General features: G+C 40.8%; 1 protein-coding gene across 1 annotated transcript in view; it reads left to right on the top strand.

Annotated features, from left to right (window-relative positions):
- The window catches only part of SH3BGR (SH3 domain binding glutamate rich protein), a 29,419-nt gene extending 6,593 nt beyond the window's left edge, over window positions 1-22,826 (top strand). The window contains exons 2-7 of the mRNA XM_076354177.1: window positions 430-615; window positions 6,918-6,998; window positions 14,220-14,333; window positions 18,917-18,946; window positions 20,942-21,049; window positions 22,326-22,826. Of these exons, the coding sequence (XP_076210292.1) occupies window positions 430-615; window positions 6,918-6,998; window positions 14,220-14,333; window positions 18,917-18,946; window positions 20,942-21,007 (477 nt within the window). The 3' untranslated portion in view covers window positions 21,008-21,049; window positions 22,326-22,826. The remainder of the gene's footprint in view (window positions 1-429; window positions 616-6,917; window positions 6,999-14,219; window positions 14,334-18,916; window positions 18,947-20,941; window positions 21,050-22,325) is intronic.
- Window positions 22,827-23,331: the final 505 nt, after the last annotated feature.

A 23,331-nucleotide genomic window follows, 5' to 3' on the forward strand; every position in this document is an offset into this window, starting at 1 on the left:
AGAGAGAAACATGTGGCTCGTGGAAAGCTAAATGTCATATGTAATGAGTAGGAAAAGGGAGACTGTTACATGTTGGGGAGAATATGTACATTCTCAGACCTGTGCTGACTTTAGCAGGATTAGCTTCGGTATCCGTACAACACACTCACAGATCTGGGAACAGAGTAGGAGGCTTACTGCTGAGCCTCGTTTCTAAGATGGACGTATCACTGCTTCCAGGAGGAAAGAAAGAAGCTGGGGGTGTGGTGGGGGGAAGTAATGGCAGCGGCCTGGGTGCTGAGAAGCAGTGTTGAACCTCAGCTTCAAAAAGTTTGGGGGCTACTGGAGTAGAGGATCCAACTTGACATACTTGCATTAGTTCTGCAATTGCTTTTAGAAAAGAATTTTCCTTTTAAAGAAGGAATTTTGTTTTTCCTCTTTTCTAACCAGATCAAAAAGAAACAGCAAGAAGTAGTCGGCTTTTTAGAGGCCAACAAGATTGATTTTCAGCAAATGGACATAGCAGGTGACGAAGACAACAGGAAATGGATGAGAGAGAATGTCCCAGGTGAAAAAAAGCCTCAAAATGGAATTCCCCTCCCTCCACAGATCTTCAACGAGGAGCAGTATTGTGGGGTAAGAAGCTGTCTGGAAATTTAAATACCTTCGGAGAGTCTTCTTTCACAGAAAGTGACTTTTTTGCATTACCAGGAAGCGTCCTCAAACAAACTCCTTAAAACAATTTCAGATTCACTTTGGAAGAACAATTCTTAGAAAGCATTTTTTATGCACAGAAAGGCAGTGAAACAAAAGATTATTCCTTTTTAAAAGAAAAATACACACGGAGGGAAAACTGACTAGAGAAACTCTGCTTAACAGGCTGCATGGATTATCCCCTGCAGACCCAGAGCCTGTGAAGGACCCAGAGCTCACTGCAAGGCATGGAGTCTGCTGCCTTTGAGGAGCTCTGTGTTTTCCTCTCACATTCTCCTACCACCTGCTATGCAGCTCACTCACAAGTTGTCCTGCTGTTGGCTCTCTGCCTGCACTCTCACTCCAGCTCCTGAAGACCAAAGGCAGTACTGTCTAGGTGATACTATGGCTTCTTCACACAATATCGCAGGATAACTAAATGTAGACTATGAAGACAGCTCAGCTGCACTTGGAGTAGTAAATGCTTAATTATGTGGTTTGACAATACTAAGCTACTCAAGACTAGTGGGGTTCATAGCAAGGCTGATCTACTATCTCTAGCTGTATTGCATTTTGCTTCCTGAACTTTCAGTTAATTTTGCATGGTGAGTGTTGATATTTTGTTTGTTTGACACAGACTCATCTGGGCTGCTAGGAAGTCAAGTAGATGTCTGAGGCACCAGGGGCTGTGAACAGGAATCTTTCTTTTCCATTATATTATAAAAATAAATAGCAATTATAGTTGACTGGAATAGTTCTAGTATGTGGTTTGAATTATTGAAATTATATTGCTTGTTCAATAAATATCCAACTCTTCATAACAGAAATTGTAACACTCATCAGATGCTTTTATATTTTCACATATGCTTGTAACAGGTTATTTCTCTTGAGAGAGTTTGTTCAAACCGATGATAGATAATACCGTACCAGCATGAATACTAGGATCATGAATCAAAAAAGATATCTGAGACAGTTTTTTTCTCGTATTCTGGATGGAAATACGTAGTCTGGACAGTACTCTGATATGATCGCTGAAATGAACTTGCAAAGTACTCTGAAATGCAGATCACAGTTTTATGTTACTCCACAAATCCAGTGTGAACTACTGCGAAGGTTGTTTTGAGAGAGAAGGGATTTACATGCCACTAAGTTTTCAGAATTGACTTCAGTGCTTTCAGAGCAAAAGTTGCTAGTATGAGTAACAGAGTGCAATTGTTTTCCTCATTTTCTCACAGGAATCTTAAAAGAGAACTTGGTAGGTTAGAGTTCATGTGCATTTCAACATCCAGCCTGCACCAATAAAAAGTATAATTTGATATATCTTACTCTGGATTTTGTGGCAGCCAATGTGGCAATAAATATTTCTGATATTCCCTGGGGAGGTTATATAGTGAATGAAAGAGTAATTGCCTTACAAAGTGTTGCAGCTGGTCAGCCTTGCCAGTAAATTATAAATATACAGTTTTTACTCCATGTCTGAAGCTATTTCAGGAAGCCAAATAATCTACATTTTGAAATAAATTTAAGCTAAGAGTCCTTTGCAAAGACACCTCCATGTGGAAAGGGATCCAGAAAGCAGTTGCAACTACTGATTTAAAAACTAAATCAAATTTACAATTAGTCTAAAAGTCTCTAGAATTCTAATGCACCCAGCTCTCAAAGCTCATAGCTAATGATCCCGGTGGGATCATTATCAAACAAAGATTGATTTATAGCGTCATTATTTCCAAATAAATAAGGTAAGGAGATCCATATCAGTACATGAGCCTTACCCTTCTCCTCAGGGGAAGGTGCCTTAAGGGAGCTGCACAGTGAGTGTGAAGTGGGATTATGTGGGCCGGTTGAGAACATGGCCAGGGGCTGGCAGACTGGTGCAAAAGTGACATGACGTCTTCTGCGGCATATCTACAATATAAAGCTGGGCATTTGCATTCTACTTCCCCGCATAACCTGTGCAGGTCCAACAGACCCATTGTTCTGAAATCCAGAACTGTTTTACGCTGTTTAAGGTTTCCATGATACATCTTAACTCTTCCCCTGTGTCCCACTTCCTTTGTCCTCAGCCACTTTATTAAAAATAGGTCTGAGAACTGCAGAGGTCTGTCTGAGTCATGGAGTCCAGTCCAGTATCCTGAATTCATGAAAGTCCCTTTAAAATATGTTACTCTTGTTAGTACAGTCTTCAAGGGCCTCAGTCTTGTGGCATCTAGAAACCTTCAAATTTGTAGCCTGGGTATATGCAGTCAGTTTATACACATTTCCTGGTATACCAAAATCACCCTTTAACTTAAACAGCTCTAATCCAATGTATTTGTAAATGGGAATCATATCCTTTTTTAGTCTTCATTTTGCTGTGTTAAACAAGCCAAAACAAACCTCTTTTTTTGTAAGACATTTTCTTTTTCTCTTTCTCCTTCCTAGTAATTTTTTTCTTTCCTCATTCCCAGGTAGTCCTTTGTTTTTCGGTCAAACTTGTTACATTTCATTTCTGCTCATTCTCCTTTCTGAGATCACTCTTCGCCCTCACTTCCCTTCCTATCAATTGTCCTGTATGTTTGGTTCCCATTCACACATGTGCATGTGTATACACATTAGCAGCATGCTGGCCTGGGAGCACTGGCCTCGGGGAGATGAAAATTCAAGATAAAAGATTTCCTTCCTCACCCTGAGAAAGAGGAATTTGGCGAGAGACATGACAACGTTCAAATATTTTAAGGGCTGCAGCAAAGAGGAATTCATTATTAGTCTGAATTCAGTATTGACCCTGCTTTGAGCAGGAGGTTGGACTAGATGGTCTCCTGAGGTCTCTTCCCACCTGAATTATCCTGTGGTTCTAGGATTTTGTAAAATATGTTCTGCTCCACACCCACTGGAGGTGGGACAAGATGTAATGAGCAAAAAATGCAGCAAAGGAAGTTTAAGTCAGACATCAGAAAAAAATACGTAGTATTCAAGAGATTGTCTCATTATCTCATTAAAGGTCATTACCAACGGATTGGAGAAACACCTATCAGGAATAGTGTAGTGGTTCCTGCCTTGGAGAAATGGTCCTTTGAGATCTTCTCCAATCCCCTCTTCTGAAGTTCAGTGAAATTTCGGAGGTCGGGGTAAGGAAAGAGGGGATACTGGGGACAGGTGAGGAGGCTTCCTTTTTGTGCTAGAATAGACTGACATAATGAGCAAGTAAATGCAGTCCTGTTGCTAATCTGCTTTTCTGCTGATACATAAAACATTCTGCATCTTCTGGTTGACCCTGAAGAGCTGCCTCACTTCCTAACTTGTACTGTAAAATGGAGGTTTCTTATGGATACATTTATGAAAATACATCAATGGTAAGCAGCTTTTCCGCGAGGTCAGAGAAGCTTAAGGCTTATAAATAGCTTGAATCTTATTTTTCTTTCAGATCTTTGGTATTGCCACTTGAAGAAACAGATTAGAAATGGATTCATTTTGTATGCCTGGCTATAACACCAATTTCAAGTATCCTAATCCATCAGCATTGGCAATTATGTTCTTATTTGATCTTTTTCTTAAGGTGCTTTTTTGCTCACGTCTAGACAGACGTCTGCATCTGTGTCACTTTCTAAATATATTGAGCACTCTGTTGCTCTTGTCTTTGCTTTTGCTTAACAAAAAACGCCCCTAGAAAACTAGGAGAGAAATGGAATGTAAACTTCTGGTTTTCTCTGTAAGCTGAAGTCTATGCTTTTCTCTGTAAACTGAAATCCATTGAATAAAATAGCCTTGTACGTATTATTTTCAAAGAATCTCTGAATTATTAGGTAAGACTTTCATTGGATGCTTCATATAACTGCTAAAGTCAAATATACGGAAATCATAGGGACCTCTGGAGGTCTGTAGTCCAGCCTGCTGCTCAAAGCAGGGATAGCTTTAAAGTTAGCTTATGTTGCTTGGGGCTTTGGCCATCTGAGTTTCAAAAGTCTCCAAGGACAGCATTTCCATGCCCTCTCTGTGCGCTCTGACCTGGTGCCATACCACTCATGTGGGGAAGAACTTTCTGCTGATGTCCAATTGGAGTTTGCAGTTTTGCTGTCTGGCATTTCCACAGTGGTCATACAAAGGGTGATAGCGTAGAGTGAATATGTGCATATGCACTCATATGATAAAGAAAAACTCATGGAGTAGGTTTTTTTTTAAATACGTTTCACTGTATTTTTCAAAGACTAGTTCCAAAGACAAATGACACCACTACTCTCCACTCAGACCATTTATGTCTTCTCATACAGATATAATATTATTGCTTACCTCATCCTAAATACCTGATAGCTTACTCCTCAGTGTAAGCAAGGTAAGTGACCTTCCATTTACTGCGAGATACCACATTTACTGTGGGATATCATTGTACACTACCAGTGGCCAAGGAGTACCTGATATGATGGAAGGTTGCATCCTCTTCTGATAAGGAGTTCATCCGGTCATTCACACGTCCTGCTTGTGCCCTCAGGTCTGGTTATCTGCAAGGCTATGTGTCTCTGGAGATTTTTAGTACGCTTGCCGCCTGCTGCTTTTCCTCTGGGGAGGAACTAACAAGACGTATAAAATGTCAAGTCCACTTCATGGCCCCTCCTTGTTATAGTCTTCTCTTTGTTTCCCAGCTATTGACATGTTGTGCCATAGTTTGCTTAGGCTGTTTTATGAGTATGCGGTATGCAGGAGGACACAAGTTTCCTGTGTTTGTACGGCCTGTCAAAGGCCCATGTCAAAGTCCAGCCCTTCGAATTGCAGAAAATCCTCATGTTCTTGTTTGCTGTATTGCTCCTAAGTTTATGGGTTAGACTTCAGACACTGGCTTTCTTAAATACTTAAGGCAGACCTGGTTTAGATAAGAAGGAGAACCCCACAGCAATGTGAAAACAGCAAAGAGATGGTTTGAGAAATGGGTGGCCTGGAGCAGCGGCAGGTATTCCGCCCGGTCAGGGCAAAATGTGCTCTGGGGCTTCTCCCAGGCTGGGCAGTTCCCACTGTGTGTAGCTAGGTCTGTGTGAAAGCCTATCTGTCCCTTAGATAAATTAGTGAAATGGGCTGTCATTTATCCTGTCTGTTAAGCTATGTTATCTCTTCCAAACTGGACTGAAACGTCATTGATTCCAGTCTTGTTGACATTAAGGTGACTTCTAAACCATCCACTCCAGCCTTTCCCTAGGATTACCCTTGGCCAATAATTTATTCTCTGGAAATGCTAAAACAGCCCAATAAAACAACTCAGGTTCTAACCCAGCTTTACAAACGAGCCCTAAGGATGAGTCAGCACCTTATTACTTACAGGCTTCTATTTTTGGAGTTATTTGGGATGAGAGGGAGGATGATAGTGTGGTCAAGGTAGTAGTCTAGGACTCAGCAGACTTGCGTTCAGTCCCCTGTCCTACACAGAGCTGCTGAGTGATTGTGAGCCAGTCACTTATGACCAGAGTTTCTGCTGAGATCTTAAATACACGTTGATTTTTACCTGTGTAGGAAGTGAGTCATGAACTTTCCAGTAACAAACTAGTGATAGCAGAGCTTCCTTAATTGATAGGAAAGTTGTACAGGTGAATACAGTAAAGACCATGCAAGTTCTAGATGGTAGGATAGGAGCCATCCCTCACATCTTTTCAGTTACATTAGCACTGAAGAGGAAACAGTCATTTAACATAACGATTTATAACTTCAGTTCACATGTGGACAAGACATTTTGGCTGGTACATATATGTCAGAGGGAACAACACAGTCCTTTGCTAAGTTTGTCTGAAAAGTAACTGCATTTTCTAACCAGAGTGCCTTTCTTTAAAATAAACAGTTTCCTCATTATCATTTCACTTGTGCTATTACATTGACTGTTGCCTTTTATTTGCCATAAAGCTGTCCAGGGTTTTGAGGGCCTATTTTGTGTTCTTACTCACAGCAAGTTTTATTTTAACATTTAAATGGTAATAGCTTTGCTTTGGTGTGTACAGCTGAGGCACATTAAAATGAGACGTTTAATTTTATCTGATTCTGACATAGATGTGGTATAATTAAAGTGTAAATCTCTGGAGAGATTTGGCCGTTTGTTCATTTTGCCAGCCAGTGTGAAACTCCTTTTATCTGAGTTTTCTTCCTGGGGCTTAGATAATGCAGGCGCTTGTACAAATGCGTAGTCATTGTCATCAATACAAGAAAGATTTGCCTGGGCTAGTCTCTTCCTCCTGTGCTTTTTGTTTGATTTTTGTTACCGATTCTCTGTTGTTTGTTTGTTCCTTTTTTAGGATTTTGAATCCTTTTTCTCTGCTAAAGAAGAAAATATTATTTATTCATTCCTGGGTCTTGCTCCTCCTCCGGGCACAAAGGTATGCACTGCTGTCCTTCCATGGGGGCCATTTATTTGATTTTAATAAAAGATGAAGATAGCCAGTGACTCAGCATGTCAAATAAGGGACAGTGACAAGCATTACATTAGCTGCTGGTGCAGCCAAGTGTTCTTAAGGAAAAAAAAAAAAAGTGGCTGGTTCGGTAAATACTAGAAAATACTTCTCTCTTCCCTTCTTTCACTGCAGGCTTGTTGCCATGCCTCCAGCTGATGATTTGTTGTTGTTGTTGTTGACACAAAGCAGTATTTTATCATGTTCAGCTTTTAAATGATGCAGAATTTCCTAATGCAATTTATAGGTTGTGTTAATGACAAGAAACCTTCGCTTCTCCCTGACTGCATCAAACCTTGAGCAAACAGGGTTTGTACTGGCCGCCAACAGAGGGGCTGGGGTGTGGACCCCTTCCATCCTCTGTCTGTACAGGCAGACTGGCACTGTGGGGTTTGCTCCCTCTGCCTTGAGGAGATAACTTAAAGTCTCACCCAGGACGTCACGAAGTCGCTTTGGCAAGTCTACCTGTTGTTCTCCATCCACTGTATTTTGACAATGTTCTAATATATTTCTGGCAAAAGAAAAAGATGTTTCTTTGTTTTCTTTCTTCTTTTTTCTTTTTCTTCTTTTTACAGAAAGCAATGTGTTTTACCTTTAACAGAGTCGTCTTCTAATTAGAAGTTTTATAACTGTGAGCATTGCAGCTCTCTTATCCTGAGATCATGTTAGATGATAATCAAATGTTGCCATCTTTAACGTGGGTGATTCAACAAAAGAAATGAATCAAGAGAGTGATGAGCCAGAGTGATCGCAGAGAACTCTGCTGCATTGTGGTGACTTGGCTGAAGAACTGCCCTGGAGCATGAGATCTGCCTTCTGGTCTAACTCTGCTGCCAACTGTGTAGCAACTTTGAGTGAAACGCTGTTGTAAATGTCTCTCTTTTTCCTCTTCTGTAAAAGCAGAAAGAAAAAGGAGCTTTTGCTAAGTGCTTTGAGAGTTACAGATGAAGAGATACCCAGGCGAGAGCCACAGTTGCTATAAATGTCTTTGACACTGAGTCCCTGTGTGATAAGGAGCAAGTCATTTAAACTTTCTGCTTTAGCTGTGCCATCTCCCACCAGGGGATATAAAAATTACTTGCCTACCTCACAAGGGTCTTGTGAGAATTCATTTAATTAGCATCCACAAAACCATGAAAGGCTTAGAGGACTGCAGGTATTACATATTATAATCATTATAAAAGATACATGGAGAATCAATGAGACAAAGAAAATTGCATTTTTCCATCTTCCCACTTGATATATTATCTGCTCCTTCATGCAAGGTTCTGTTAGATAGCGTGTCTATGAAGCAAAGTAGCAATTTTTCAGAATTCATTTATTCCCAGCTGTCAGCAGAGGCTATTACAGTTTCTACTTTGTGACAACTTTGTAAATGTTGAAAATAATATGTTTGGTACATTCTGCTGAGCAGATAAGTGTTAGTGCTATTGGTAGCAAGCAAGTTTGGTTTACGCTGATTAACTGCTGCATTGGTGGTGATTGTTTCAGTCCAGCAAGTGGAAATAAGTGAGAGTGTTTTTAAAAAATCCATGTGAAGAGTGGAAGTATATTTACATCGTCTCCCGTTTAGAATCTGTTCATGAATTTGAGAAAGACATACACAAGTGTTTTAGCATTTATTGCAGAGGTGTTTCTCAGCATTTCACTGTGTGACAGTCTGGCTGTGCTTTGTCATACAAATAACCTTGCTGCACTGCTTCTGCTTTCCTTTCATTAGGCTGTCAATTCAACCTTAGCATGAAGTACAATGGATGGCTCGTGACATTGATTTCCAGCAGCATGAATCTGGAATAATAAGTCAGGTGTGGAAGAGATCGTGAAGGTGACACATATGACAGGGTGTCCTACTAATATCTTCTTAAATAATTGTATTTTTTTTCTGGCATATGGTGATAATTTATAAAAGAAGCAAGCTATAAAGCATGGAAACACCACAAAACAGTCAGCAAGCATTTGCTTTCTGGGGGTTTTTACCTCACTGAGACATTACAAAGATTAATATGAAGCTGATACGCTTTGTACTCTTGCCTCAGAATATTCTCTTTCCTTTTCCGTCCATCTTTTGTCACATATTGCACCAGCAGTAGAGAAGCTCTTTAATGACCATGATGCTGTTTGACGGCACAGTCCACTAGGATCCTGACCCAGGACTGTTTTGAGCCTATTTTCTAGAGCAAGCAGAGGAACTTTTTGCTACTCCTTCAACAAATTATAACTTCCCAACAAAATACTTGTAGTTACATTCATTGCCACATCAGCCTGCTGAGTGCAAAACACATGTTTCAGTTCTGCAGATTCTCATTTTTGTAGCCCCGACTTCTCTCTGGGTTAGGTGGCTACAACTTGTCACCAGACCTACTTGTCCAGCATTTACACTGGACAGTTACTGCTAGGTATTGGAGTTCTGATGGTGCCAGAGCCTAATGTGCAAGCTGATCTACACTTACAGGGTGAGTCTGATACGTTTAGGACACATCAAAGTTGTCACCAAGATGCAGATTGACTCTAAGACACATGTAAAGAAGCTCTGAATACCTACAGGTATAAAGGAGATCCTTCTCAGATCTGCAGCACACATGCAAAGTAGTCTTTACACATTTATTTAAGTATCCTCTTACAAAAAAGCTGTAATTGTTTCAGTGGGAAATAGCAAATCAACATCAAAGTTAACCAGGCTGGCTGGAAAACAGGCTGGGGGGCAGCTCCCTAAGTAGGCGCCTACCTCTCCCTGCAGCCAGCTGTGTTCGGACCTCTGCTAAGGCTTCTGGTCAGGTACCACTGTACAAATGGCCAGTTGCTGTGTCCATCATCACGTTCCCGGACCCAATACAATCAAGTATTTAGATGCCTGGATGGCATATAGAAACTTCTGCAGATCTTGGTGGAAAGGCCAAAGCTCTAAATACTAACTATTTGCTTAGATCACTGTGGGAGCCAGGCAAAGATCTTCACACTTTTTTTCCTATATACCAAGTACATTTTTATCCTTAAAGGGTGTTATGTGGCCATAAAACTCAGTGACATTACAGGAAATCAATACATATTTTTGGTACTTCAGAAAGGGTCAAATAGCTCACATCATCCTCTCTCTCCTGTTGCCTCCCCATCACACTGGTTATCATGTTTTCCGAAGCATCATTTAACAGGGATGAGTAGCATAGTTGTATGTGCCTAAGAGAAGAAGCAGGCATAGTGTTTGTGTTAATAAATTCTTTAGTCTGTTAATATGAAATACCTTCTTACTTGAAGGAATAGCTGGTCTAGAATACTTCCAACTTCTAAATGTGTTTCATGGCAGGCTGGGATTTAGAGGACAGCTGTGCTTTATGCCTGACCCAAAGATCACTCAAGTCAGTGGTAGATTTCTGAATGATCCCATTTAATCTTGGATTAGTAGCATGAACAGTGATGTGCCAATGGTATATGTGTGTACATTTGAGCTATAATCAATGTAGTTCGTATGTCTAGGGTCAGGTGCGTCAGTCTCAGCTGCCCCCAAAGTTGGGTACGTTTCTTTTTAAAGCCCCTATCACTTTTATGCTTAGTCTGAGGCAGTTCTCAATATTCTTGAAAATGGTCTGAAATATTGGTAATGTGCGAACAGCCCATTAAAAGCTCTGGCTGCACCACTTGTTTTCTAAGATGGCACAGGTGAATTGATTTGTCAATGAGATGCCTATTACTTAAACTAAGATGACAAACAGTATGCTGTATTACTACACCTTCTGAGTATCTTAGCAAGGTTTGAATGCAGGTAATTAATTGCTTTTTATTTTCAGGGACAATCAGGTTTTTTGAGAACTTTATTAACTTCTGTGGAACACTGCTTCCATTTCCCAGAAGTTCAGAGAGCCAGTAGCTTGTAGCAAGATCGTTTAGGTTTGCAATTGCTTTGTGAACTCAGTGAAGCCAATTTACTTGAGCTGAGGGTCTGTTTTCAAATCTTGTATATACTTAAGTCCTTAATCTTAGTATTCTTGGTCTTAATATCCATAGTCTTGATATCCCAACATCCGTAGATACTTGAGCTTTAGTCTTTTAGTTGAAGAAGACTTCTACTAAGACTGCTTTGAATTACAAATTTACGGTATGTGCATTTTATTTAAAGAGAAAATGACCTGTCAGCCAATCTTTATAAATGGTACTTCATTTTAAATTAGTTAAAAATTAAATTTTGTGTTTCTATGGAGAGCTAGTATAATGATGATATTCCAAACATTACAGTTCTCCATATAATTAACAAGAACTCTGTATGTGTGTGTGCATGTGTGCGTGAACGTGTTCTGGCTGATAACACACTGCTTCTAGAGTTTAGTTCTTTCAGCTACAATTTTTTTTTGCCTTATGCTCTGAGTAAGTATATGATTCATCTGAGATAGCTTTACACAATAGGTTCATTATAATTAGAATGACACCTTCAGTCTTTATGTATTTTATGTATCTATCTGCCAAAAAAATATTGAGTACATAGATTTTAAAATGAAATGTTAATATACATGCTGAAAATAAATATCTAACCAATTTAATTTTCATCAACACTATCCTTTTCATTTTAGGAACTGCTACAAAGAAAGTATCTGTAAGGAAGTTATCATTCGCTTAAGAAAACAACGTATTAACACAACATTGCACAAGAGAATTTCAATATATGTCTGTGTTACTACATCTTTTAATCTTCAAATATTTTGTTAGCTTGTGGGGGAAAAGTAAAAGATAAATTAAGCCAAACAAATGTCTCTGCAGATCTGTTTTTAATAACAGTGCCACCAGCACCAGAGTGCAGTGAGCCCACAGTTTTATGTGTACTTGAAATGAGACAATATTGCCAGAAAATGAAGTAGTCTTTTCTCCTTCCTCTGGCTGCTTCTGCTTGCTCCCAGCTGCTCATTCCTCTCCGCAAGCATCCCCCACGTGCTGGCAAAAACATTCATGCAGCTGTGTAACGGAGTGTGCAAATTGTGTGAGGTGATAGAAATGTTTTTCTTTTTAAAGCTTTAATCTCGATCAGTCTCCCGCTCCAGTTCACCGGGCAGCCCTGGAAAGGCTTTTGCTGCCAGGCGGGCAGGGGCAGCGCAGTGCTGGGAAGGACTGCCGGGAGGGCAATGCTTGCTGCTTATATGTTTTTTTGCTGTTGTTTTTCTCTGCGGAGAGGAAGGGGAACTTATGAGCCTATGTGCCTACTCTCTTCTCATTCCAAGCTCCTTAAATACAGAACTTACGTTCCATGATTCAGGAGAAAGTTGCCAAAAGGGGCACCAAATCTTACAGACAGTGAAGTTTCAGGAAAAAGATAAAACTGCAGAAGTATTTTGTCCATCTTCACTCTGTCATGATATCTGCTTCCAAACGTTCCTGACCTCCTTTCTATCATTTTCGTCCCCATCCAGCAGAGCATCTCAGCAGGAGGGCATGTCTTATATAGCACACCACATCATGGGACAAAGATCCCCAAGTCAGCACTCACCCAAGTCTGCGCTGGGACTGAAAGCCAGATAGGTATGCTAGGGTCACGCTTCTGGAGGCTAAGTACACTGGCTGAAGAAATCATATATGATGAGGACACTGGAGGAGGACTCGTGAAGCTTAAAGGGCAGGGGATCATGACTGCGGGCTTTTGTTTAACTGTAGAGACAAATGAAATTATGGAAAAGCAGAAAAACCCAAACCGACCAGGTGGATGAGTCGTAAGGGCTTGGTCACAGGGGTGAGAAAGGAGCTCGTCTTCTGATCAGGGACGTACTGCTCTGCCCAAACTGTGTAAGACTTAGGATGACACAGGACAGGACCTCCCCCTGAGCCCAATTCTCTGTTGCTGGAGGCAACCACACCAGATAACACCTCTCAGAAGTGGTCAAATTCCTTTTTAATGAATTAGGTCCTTTGCCTCCGCTCCTCTACTATAAAGCTCTTCCAAAATTTCACAATGCTGATAATTAGAACTTTTATTTACAGCCGGTTTGTACTCATTTTGCATCTACCTCAGCGTTCTTCCTTGTCCTATCCCTCCCTGATGTTTACTCTGACCTATTTTTAGAGAGCCATCATATCCCCTCACAGCATTACATTCAATAGATTAAAGTAATGAAGCTTTTTTTGTCACCCTTTCATAAGACAGGCTCTCCACTCCCTCAAATATTCCTGTAGCCCCTCTCTGCACCTGTTCCAGTCTGAGTTTCTCTTTCTTGAGCCTGAGTGGCTGGAACGGTACAGAGCGATCCAGAGGAGGTTTCGCCTTGGCCTTGTGCAATGACATTAATATTCGCTTTCAGTTCCACCAGCTATACCTCACCTCATACATCTGAGGATCACATTTATTACCTCTTTCGCTTCGCATTATATTCGTGGCTCAGTTATTCTGTGATTATTTAAATACATCCATCTTTTTCTTCTTTGATGATCACCAACTAACAAGCTCCCAAAGTGCAGTAGAAACATCTGTTTTTAATCTCTGTCCCAGAACTACCTGTCCCAAATAATGCGACTTTGCACTTCATCCTATTGCATTTCATGCTCTTTCTATTGTTCCACTCGAGGCCATACAGGTCTCCTTTTATCTGACACAGCATGTGATCCAGTGTGACCTTTCACGGCTACCTAGCTGAAAGTACAACAGGACTTAAAATAAAGAGCCTTCTAGGAGGTGCTCGTTCATGGTGCTGGAATAGATTTGATTGATAGATTGGTGTGTGAATTGAGGAATGGTTTCCTGATGATTTTAAACAAGAAAGTTAAGAGACTGTATATGAAATCCTTTATTACTTCTGTTTTTCTGTCTTCTTGATGAAGTTAATTGGAATGCATGCTGGTGAAAAAGCCTTTTTTTCCTGAAGCTAGAATGTGCCATCAGGGCGAGCATCGGTTTCTATTAAACTTTCCACAGAAAAGTTAGAGAATCTACTCCTCTCTGAAGAGAAAGAAGTGCTTGAATTCATGTTTTACCTACACAAACCCCATGCCTTTACTAACAGATCAACATGCCAACAAGTGTTCGTTTCTCAGGAAAATGTCCAAAAGGGTATATTTTCATTTGAGTGCTGAAGCAAAATTAGAAAAACACCTCCCAAAACTGTAAAGTCAAGAGTTTTACAGAAATGAATTTTTGATTATGTGCCCTGAGGCTAACAATGACTTCTCCTTTGCTGCCAGGAGACTGAAAAGTCTGATGCCACGGACGAAACTGAGGCACACACGGAAGACAAGGCAGATGAAGGGGCTCATGAAGAGGCTCAGTCTGCTCAGTCACCATCAGAAGATCAACAGGTAAGTTTTCCTTTTTCCCTTTGTGATATGAGGGTTTTACCTGTGCTAAGCACATGAAACATAAACCCACAGGCCCTCCTAGTGTGCCTCAGGGTGGGAAGACTGATTGCAGAGTGGTCCTGCTTGTCTTTTGGATGCATTTTCTTTGACATCATGGTGATATGAAACCTAGATAAAACTCCAGGGAACTTTGCTCTGAATCTTGAATAACAGCAGTTGTCTTTATTTAACAGTTTCCTTTTGCCGCTTGTTACCATAAGCTTTTTTTTTTAATGCTCATTTGGAACCAGACTCTAGTTATGGAGAACAATTTAGGATTAGACGTCTGAGTCCTATCTGTGTGGAAAAATTTGCTGCTATCAATGGCCAGCATCTGCAGTGCCTGTAAATCTAGTTGTTAATGTTTGTTGTCATGTACCAGCATTGACTGCTGTTGCAGCAAGCCAGATCTGACAGTGTCTTCTCCAGGCCATGCAGAAACCCCTGGGCAGTGCAGAAATGGAGACCGTTGTTATCCTTTCTGCCTGCATCATGGTCTGATATTACAGTCACATGGGCAGATCTCAAACTGCAGTGCTAAATGTTCTTGGGAGAAGCCATCTGCGTTCCTTCAATTCCCTAGTATAATATCCTGCAGTTAGCTAACATCAGTAAAGTATTTGTGGTTGAAAGGTAGATGGATCCCGTGAAAAGGGACCATTCTGTTGTGTGCCGGTGTCATTCTCAGTGGGGTGTTTATGCTACTGGCCAGGTTCTAGACCCAGTAGAGACTAAGCAGAAATGGATCCTGTGTCTGGAGATAGGGATCCAGCGGCTTTATTTCTCTTGCTGCTCTGACAGTTTGGCGTTTAAGGGTGGGTTTATTTGGATGTTGCAGTGTCAGGTGACTCTCTTCCCAAAGTGGCAGGCCTACTGCTGGATCAAGCACTTACACTTGTCGTCTTTTTTTGTGGTTTGGAGATCAGACGGTCCCAGTGGAATATCTGTCACAAATGCATCATCTCTTTCGCTAAAGACCAAGACAAATGTGTTTTGGTTTTTTCCATCTAGCTGCAATGTTTTTCCAGAAGAAGCACCTCTCTGTAAGCCTTTCCCCATTACCCTTTTTGACAATGACCGAACCAGTCATGGTTAGGCTGGAAAAGCACCCTTTTACACAGTCTTATGCAAGTCTCAGGCACTGGGAAGTCCCATTTAAAATTTCAAAATGATAATGAGGAGAGACAGTCCTCAGTGGGAACTGAAATTTCTCCTTAAATTATCCAAGCACTTTTCATGTCTCTCTGAATTTCAGCTGGCACGTCAGTGCCATCAAATACCTTTTTCCTCAGCTCTTAAGGGAAGCCCAGCGTAAAACTGCTGTGCATCCCCTGGCTGGATTAGGTTACTTGTCATTCTGGCTGACAGGCTACTCTAATGTTTTTCAAATGAGAACAGAATGCTGGAACATGTCTGCAAATGTGTCAAGCAGCTGTGTATGAGAGGTTTTGTAATGACATAATGCAACGCCACTCCTATACAACAAGCACCTTGCTCCATTTCTCGCAGAATGGATTGGAGCCGTAAGTGGAAAATATATTCTCCTTTAGTTTTACAGGGAGGGGAGTGGCAGAGGAGAGAGCACCAGGTAAGATAGTGTGTTTCAACAGATCTCTCTGTGGCTATGAGGGCATAAAATATGGTTGGTCTTACAAATCCTCCCCTTTCAGCTGCACAGTCTTGACAGTGTTGAAATGTTCTTATACAGTCTTACACAAGGAGGAGGAAAAGTCTTCCTGAAATCATCCAACTCTGATACCCACCTTCATCATGCCAGGTGTATATTAGCTCCTAGGAGAAGAAAAAAAATCACTGTTTCTGTTCCTGTCTCGTTTTTAGAGAGGGTGCTCACCACTGCAGGCAGCAAGGTACCAGTGGCTCCTGCCGGGGACGCACAAAAACCATTTTTCACTCTGTTCCACCACCCACTTCCCATGTCACCTAGGACAAATCACTTCAGTGACGTGGCATCTGGCCGCCTTGCCACAGTTCATCCCAATTACCACTTCTGTTGGGATGGCATGAGTCATTCTGTAGAAATTCTGGTATTCTCATTCACTACAGACAGCACGCAGAGGATGAGTTTAGATGAGAAGAATAACTTTGAGGCAGCTGCAGTGAGATGAATTCCACCTTTTGTCTCCGTATCTCATTTTACCCTTATAAAAGAAAGCTAGAATAACATTTCCTTGCCTGGCCAGGGTTTTATGAAGTTAAATACATTTAAAGACTGTCAGATTGCCATGGAGTCTCTCCACTGGATGTTAGGTCCTAAAGGATACATGTAATATCAACACAGTATTTTCAGATTTCCCTCTCTTCCTCTCATTCTGCAGCCCAGCACATCTTGTGTGACTGCTTGACCACACTGAATAGATGTTTTCCATGTGCTCTCCCCACCCATGTCTTTTTTTCTTCTAGCTTATTAAGAGCTGGTCTCTGTATACTGAGTTCTGAAAGGGTGACTTTTTTATCAGCGGCCCACTGTGTTTTGCAGCCAAACAGTTGCATCTTTTGAACTGTAGTCAGGTCCCTTTTGGAGTGTCAACTTACTCTTTTGACAAACCCTCAAATCAAAATGCCATAATTTAAACGTCGCAGTTTTATGTTCTGCTTCTGAACTAATATACCCGTGGGAATCTAGTATTGGCATTTTGCCCTTATTTAGCACTTAGTTACAAACCAGCTTAAAAATGACTCTCTGATGCGGGGTGTAACCCAGCCGGCTTTTCTCCAGGGACTTTGCAGGAGAAATGCCAGTGCTATGGAAAAATTCTGGAAGAGTCTTGGCGAGGTAAAGATATCTCAGTCTTTGCCAATGAGCATAAGACAGATAACAAAATAAAATGTGACTGCCTCAATTGTGGAGCTGCATGGAAGGTCCCAGATTTCAGAAGGCTCCTCTAACGCCTCAGTAGCAGGAATGGCAGCTGATGGTCAATGTGGGTATGTGTGGAGGCTGCAGCCCACCTCTACTGCTTCTGCTGCCTTTGCTGGGAGATGCAGGGGTCCAGAAGCTCCAGCTTTTTGTCTCAGGCTGGTATGACCCTGAGGAAAGGAGCGAGAGACCCCAACCCTCTGAAAAACAAATCTCTCAATTCAGCAGCCGCCTCCTGAAAGCGGCAGGGATAAATGCACAGCGCGGACAGGTTGTTCTTCACACACCTCACATTAGACTGCCTAGGCTTCAGCAGCTCCAGCCCCTCTTTCACACAAGCATCCAGGAAAACCCAGAGCAGATGTCAAAATAGAAAGTCCCTTACACAGATCCAGTAGTAAGTAACAGGAACAGCTTTCAGCCTGGGTCACCAAGGGACAGCTGCACTAGGATTTCTTTAGATTTTTTTTCACCTTAAACCTGTTGCATACTTTCCTTCCCTAGTCACTTCATCAAGCTCATCCTTGACTTCTTCCTAATCTTTTTTTCATTCCTAATCCCCATCCTCTGATGGAGAAGGTTAAGGAACCGTTTTGTTTGGATATAGTGTCCCTTTTTCTTGCTTTGTCTGCCCCTTTGTTTTTGAATTTTTTGAGGAAAAGACTGTGACCTCCTATGCACGTGGCACAGCAGGGGCTCTGCTGGTCACTAGATGTGATGGTAATAATTTTTCTTTATTTTTACTATCTGATTTTAACTTTAGATTTTAGCTTTGGGGTTAGAATATTTTTTAAGTGGTGTCCCAGTTAAATCAGTCTGCAGTACAGATAAGGCTCACTTCAGGGCAGAATTATTTTAGAAACATGTTCAAAAATCATATTATAATGCAAGTCTGTATCCTGTCTCAGCAATGCCCCAGACCATATATAAATCCTGGCACTGCAGCTCACTTCCTTATCTCAACTCATTCTATGCAAACTCGTATCAACCACTCATGCCTTCTGCATGCTACTGTTCCATTTGCCCTTTCTCTTTGGGATTTTGTGTAAATTAGCTCTTCTCTCCAATAACCAGCTTGGTATCTAACATTAAATTCTATTCCCTGTACATTTATATTTTTTTCTCTTTTATGTCTCTTCTCTTCATCACTTTTGCTCAATCTGCAGTCTAAAACCAGCTTGTATTATTTCTTATTCCCCAGTACTGTTGAGCCAAGGCATCTGTGCCAGCCTACAACAGTTAACAGAATCGCAAGCCAGATTCTGAGTGATGATATATAACATAGATAAGACCCTGTATAATTCTGATTTAACTTTCATTTTGCAGACCAGCTAATTACCAAAACAACAAACAACCCACCTGAAAAAGCAAACAAAACCGCAGCTCTAATGCTTTGCTTGCAAATGAAGCAGATTTGATTGGAAGTAACTGAGAAAGAGAGAGCTGTATTTAATGATTTTATAGCCCTTTTTCAGAGTAAAAGCTTAGCTTAAACATGCTTTGTGAGTTAATCTGGAGGACATTATCTCAAAATAAATCTACTGAATTCCACATAATTTTCCTAAATGCAGTGTTTAATTTCTGCTGTGTTTTGCCTGTATGACCTCTGATATTCTTTCTTTGGTCTATCTTTTAAACGTTTTCTTTTGTATCATCTCTTATGCAGGAAAGCAAGGAAGAACATGCAGCAACAGGGGTATAGTATATTTGGACATTTTGCTTTCATCTTTTGTTTGAGTGCATTGAATTCCTTTTCGGTCTCATCGCTTCACTCAAGAGATAGTAAACTCTTATTCATGAAATTAAATATACCAGTATTATATTCTGCTAGAGAAAATTATTGGTCATATCATAGTCTTATTGTTTGGGAATAAAGACAGGCCTTTAATCATTAAAAACTGTAAATGGAAGAGAAATTGTCTTTCGCAGATTCTTTAATAAAATTTGCCAAGGACTCCCAAGACAACTATATCTTTGACGATCGCTAACTGACACCATGCTGATTACATTTTCAGTATTGTGAGTGTGAGAGAGTCATTCTGAAAATTTAGGCAGTTCTGCCTATAAAGGAAATATTTTCCTTGCCAGAATTTGTAAGACCCAGGTGCAAATCCTTATACGCTTTTCTGCTTTGCCCAGCATTACAAGTTTATGCCTTGAATATTTCTTCAGTGTTCCCAGTAAAACTAATGATTACTTTAGGCTATGAAAATACAAACCTGCCATTAATAAGAGGACACATTCACATCTTCCCACTTCCAAACTGCAATACATGCATATATACATGTGTATACATACCTATGCCGGCTGTCAGAGTTATGCATTGTGGACCCTGGGCCCATGGGCAAAGCGTGGGGGCTCCTGGTGAGGCTGGCGAGGGCCATTAAGGCTGGTTAGTGCACCCTGACACCACTAACTAATGCTTCAAGAAAGAAAAATACCAATTTTTTCTATAAAAGGTAGTTGACTTGAATTTTGAACTGAAGTTGTTAATATCTGAAAGATGTTGCTTGTCTGTGGGCTTGCCTGGCCCTGTTTCAAAGAGTGCTAATGAAAGGCGCCTTTCCTGGGGGAAGATGCCAAAAGAGGCGATATTGCTTTGTCACGAGAACTTCTACTCCAGCTGACCTGTGGAGACATTCGTGTTACGTTTCTGGTTTTGCAGGGATGATGCCTTAGTGCGATGGTTTTCCCTCAAAAACAATGATTCAAACCAGGAATCTGATTACAACAGGTCCATTCCCAAGCACACGTTTAAGCAGGTTTTTACTTCTGTGACTCAGATGTGACTCTCTTACAGACAGTATGTGTCTGAGAGGAAAACCTAAGGTCTGTGCTGCTCATATACTACCTGCAGTCCTGACTGAAAACTAGTTATGTATTCTTTGATTGGTTGATTACACCAGAAAGAGATTCCCATAATTTTTGTAGTCTAGGTAGTATATGAAGGTATGACATTTTCAGATAAAGCTTATTTATACACACAGATGGAGTGCCTTTGAACAAGAGTGTCCTGGAAGAGAAGGAGCAGAGAAGCCTACAATGCCATTTTCAGTTGTTTTTCAGAGCAGGACTACACTTTAAGGCTTCATTTACTCGCTCTGAGAAGACAATAAACACAGATTGTTGTCTGTGTTACAGAAATGCTAGCTTTCAGATAGCTGTTCATTTGGTTGACTGAAGGAAAGGGCTATTGCCTTTAAATTGTGCCATTTCTCTGTTATAAAAGAGAGAAATAAGAACTTTTCAAACAGAAACAACGCTGTATTATCTGACTCCGAATGATTTTTAGGTTATTCAGGAGTCTAGTTCCTGTGCCATGAATCTTGACTTGTTTACTGCTCCAAGAAAGCATATAATTAAAAATACTACACTTTGTCATATTTACATACCTTTCATATTCCCATTTTGATCTTGAACATCTATTTACAGCTTAACCATGTACCGTGTTCTAACCTCTCTAAGAGGGTTCTTGTATTCCAGCACTTGCCTATTAACTCCACAAAACTAGAACCCTGGCATGTTAAGATTAAAAGCTCTATACATTACTCCTCTGTTCTATTTTTTAAGCTCTAATAATATTGCATTTACCAGAAACATAACAGTTTCAAAAGCAGAGCTCTGCATTTCCAGACTGTTTATTTTTCCTTCATTTCCTACGTGATAACTACAACTATTTTCTATAAAAAAGGAAGAAGAAGAAAAGCAGGAAGAGGGAGAAGAAAAGGAAGAGGTGGAGAAGCAAGAAGAGTCTTAGTACAGTTCCCTATGACACATTCTTTCTTGAACAGGTTTTCAGGTAACTATTAAGATATCCAGCACAGTTTTTAAATGTTCTTAAAGTAACATAAACTTGAAAATTTTGTACGGTATTGTTGTTATATGCAATGACAAGAATGGAAAGAATGTACCAAAACCAATAAAAGGTATTATGTGTTTGACACATAATGGTTAGTAAGAACTATTGCCCTTAGCGAGTCTGTTAGTTTCCCCATTTCTGTGGCACCAATGAAGCTGACTTTCCTACACAGCTGTCTCTGTGATCCCTAATGTCCACCAGGTACTGCAGGCCCTTTGATCCGTTCCCCATCGCTCTTACAACCTTCACCTCCCTGCCAGGCTTCTGACATCTACTTTGAGCTTGTTCCTTCGCGTCTTCCCACGGTATCCCCTAGCTCTCTCCTGTGACCCCTAAGTATGAGCGATGCCAAGTGCAGCATGCTGGGTGTGTACTGCGTGAGTGGTCAGTATATATGCACGAAGTGCCCAACCGATGGGCCAAAAGTACACTTAACTGTTAGATCCATTGCAGCTTCTCTTTCATCTGGGATAAGAATTCGTCTCTCTCCTCTCTGACTCAGCTACTGATTTCACTGAAACTTTTAAGAGCTTCATGTCCAAAATGAAACCCCCTCTCAAATTTAGTTGAAAAGTTAAAAAAAAAATTACTGGGGAAGGGAGAGGAGCCTGACCAGAAATACGACACACTATAAAATTACCTTATATTGCCCTAGAAACTAGGCCAAATATGACTTTAAAACCTGAAAAAACAGGAAGCATCTGGGAGGCAGAATTTGTGCCTGTGTAGATGTATGAGCATCCAGCATTGCTTAAGTTTTGTCAGCACGTGGTTTCAAATTTAATTTTCAGGTTTTCTTCTTCCTCCTACTGTCTCTTCTCCTTTGCACAGAAATAAAGATCAAACAATCACTTACTAGGCAAAAACTGTTAACCTACAAGAAAGTTGGAATTTCCAGCAGACTTTTCCGTGGGCGGTGGGGCTCCCTCCTGACTGCAGACACAGGGTGTGATATGCTCTTCCTAGAACTAGCGGGATTCCCAGCTAACTCTGCCTCTGAGGTAGTTGCCGTAGGTTTCACCAACCGTACACTGATGTGCAGACCCAGTGCCTCAACAGGACAGAAAACCTGTCACTTCCTTCACGCCACCTCTCCCGAATCTGGGTTCCTCTGTTGCATGGGAATTAATTCATCCCAATGTTGTCCAGTGTTCAGACATGTAAAATCACAGAAGGAGTGCTAAGTTCTAATCTAATTTTCCTTATTTTTGTTCAGGAAACACAAGCTGGAGCAGCCCCGCCAAAGAAAATAAAATCACTCACTCAAGCAAACCATCACTACCTTTCATGCCCGTAGACATATGAACATATAAATACCTAACAGAACGAAGACACCGCACTGTCCTACCTGTGGCCTTTATATATATATTTGGTATTCCAATTGCTTGTTAAAATGGGTCTTCTTATATCTGACTGATGATATTTCAGTTGATTGTTATATGTTGGCATAGTATTGTCCATGTCACATTTTAGATTGTAAGCTCCTCAGGGCAGGAACCATGTCTTTCTCCATGTTTATCTACTGCCAAACACATTGCTGCCAATCAGCAGATACCTGCACCCACAGAAGTGATGTATTCAGAGAAAAATTCTGCACTGAAAACTGCAAAGAGGCTTCTTATATATAAGCTATGTGAGTCACTTCTCCCTCAGCTGGCTTTTGAAAATGATTGAGATTTGCATTGTACAGCAGTTTAAATAAATGCTTTTTCTGTCATATCTGTTCTTTGTCTGCAAAAGTATTAATTTAACCCTAGCAAGCTGTGCTAAGATCTGTGAAGTTATGTTTTCTCCATCGTTACGGTTGTAGGCTATACGAAGTCCTTCACCTTGCCTTACGCTCGTGCTGATGTTTCTGGTGTTGTGTGTAAGACCCCAACTGTGAGGATACATGATCTGCATTGAAGGAAAGAGATGTTCCAGCCTCTTCTACTGAAGCCTTGTCAGTCTTCATGGATACATCCGTATTCACTGGGCCAGGGAGGCAGAGAAAATTAATCCACCTTCACGCCGTAACTGTTGGTTAGAAGTTCACTGAGGAAGATGGAGCTTAGATTTCAGTCCCTTGCCCAATTACTTTTTGTGAAATTTATAAAAACTGCTTATAGAGGAAGGGAGGGGATGTGATATGCTTATTGCCAAAGTAGCCCATAGCTTCATAGACAAAGCAATCCCCAAAGGAACCACGAGTTTATGTTTAACTCTGATCAAGAAGATGCTGG

This window comes from Aptenodytes patagonicus, chromosome 1, assembly GCF_965638725.1.
Source record: "Aptenodytes patagonicus chromosome 1, bAptPat1.pri.cur, whole genome shotgun sequence".
Classification (NCBI taxonomy): domain Eukaryota; kingdom Metazoa; phylum Chordata; class Aves; order Sphenisciformes; family Spheniscidae; genus Aptenodytes; species Aptenodytes patagonicus.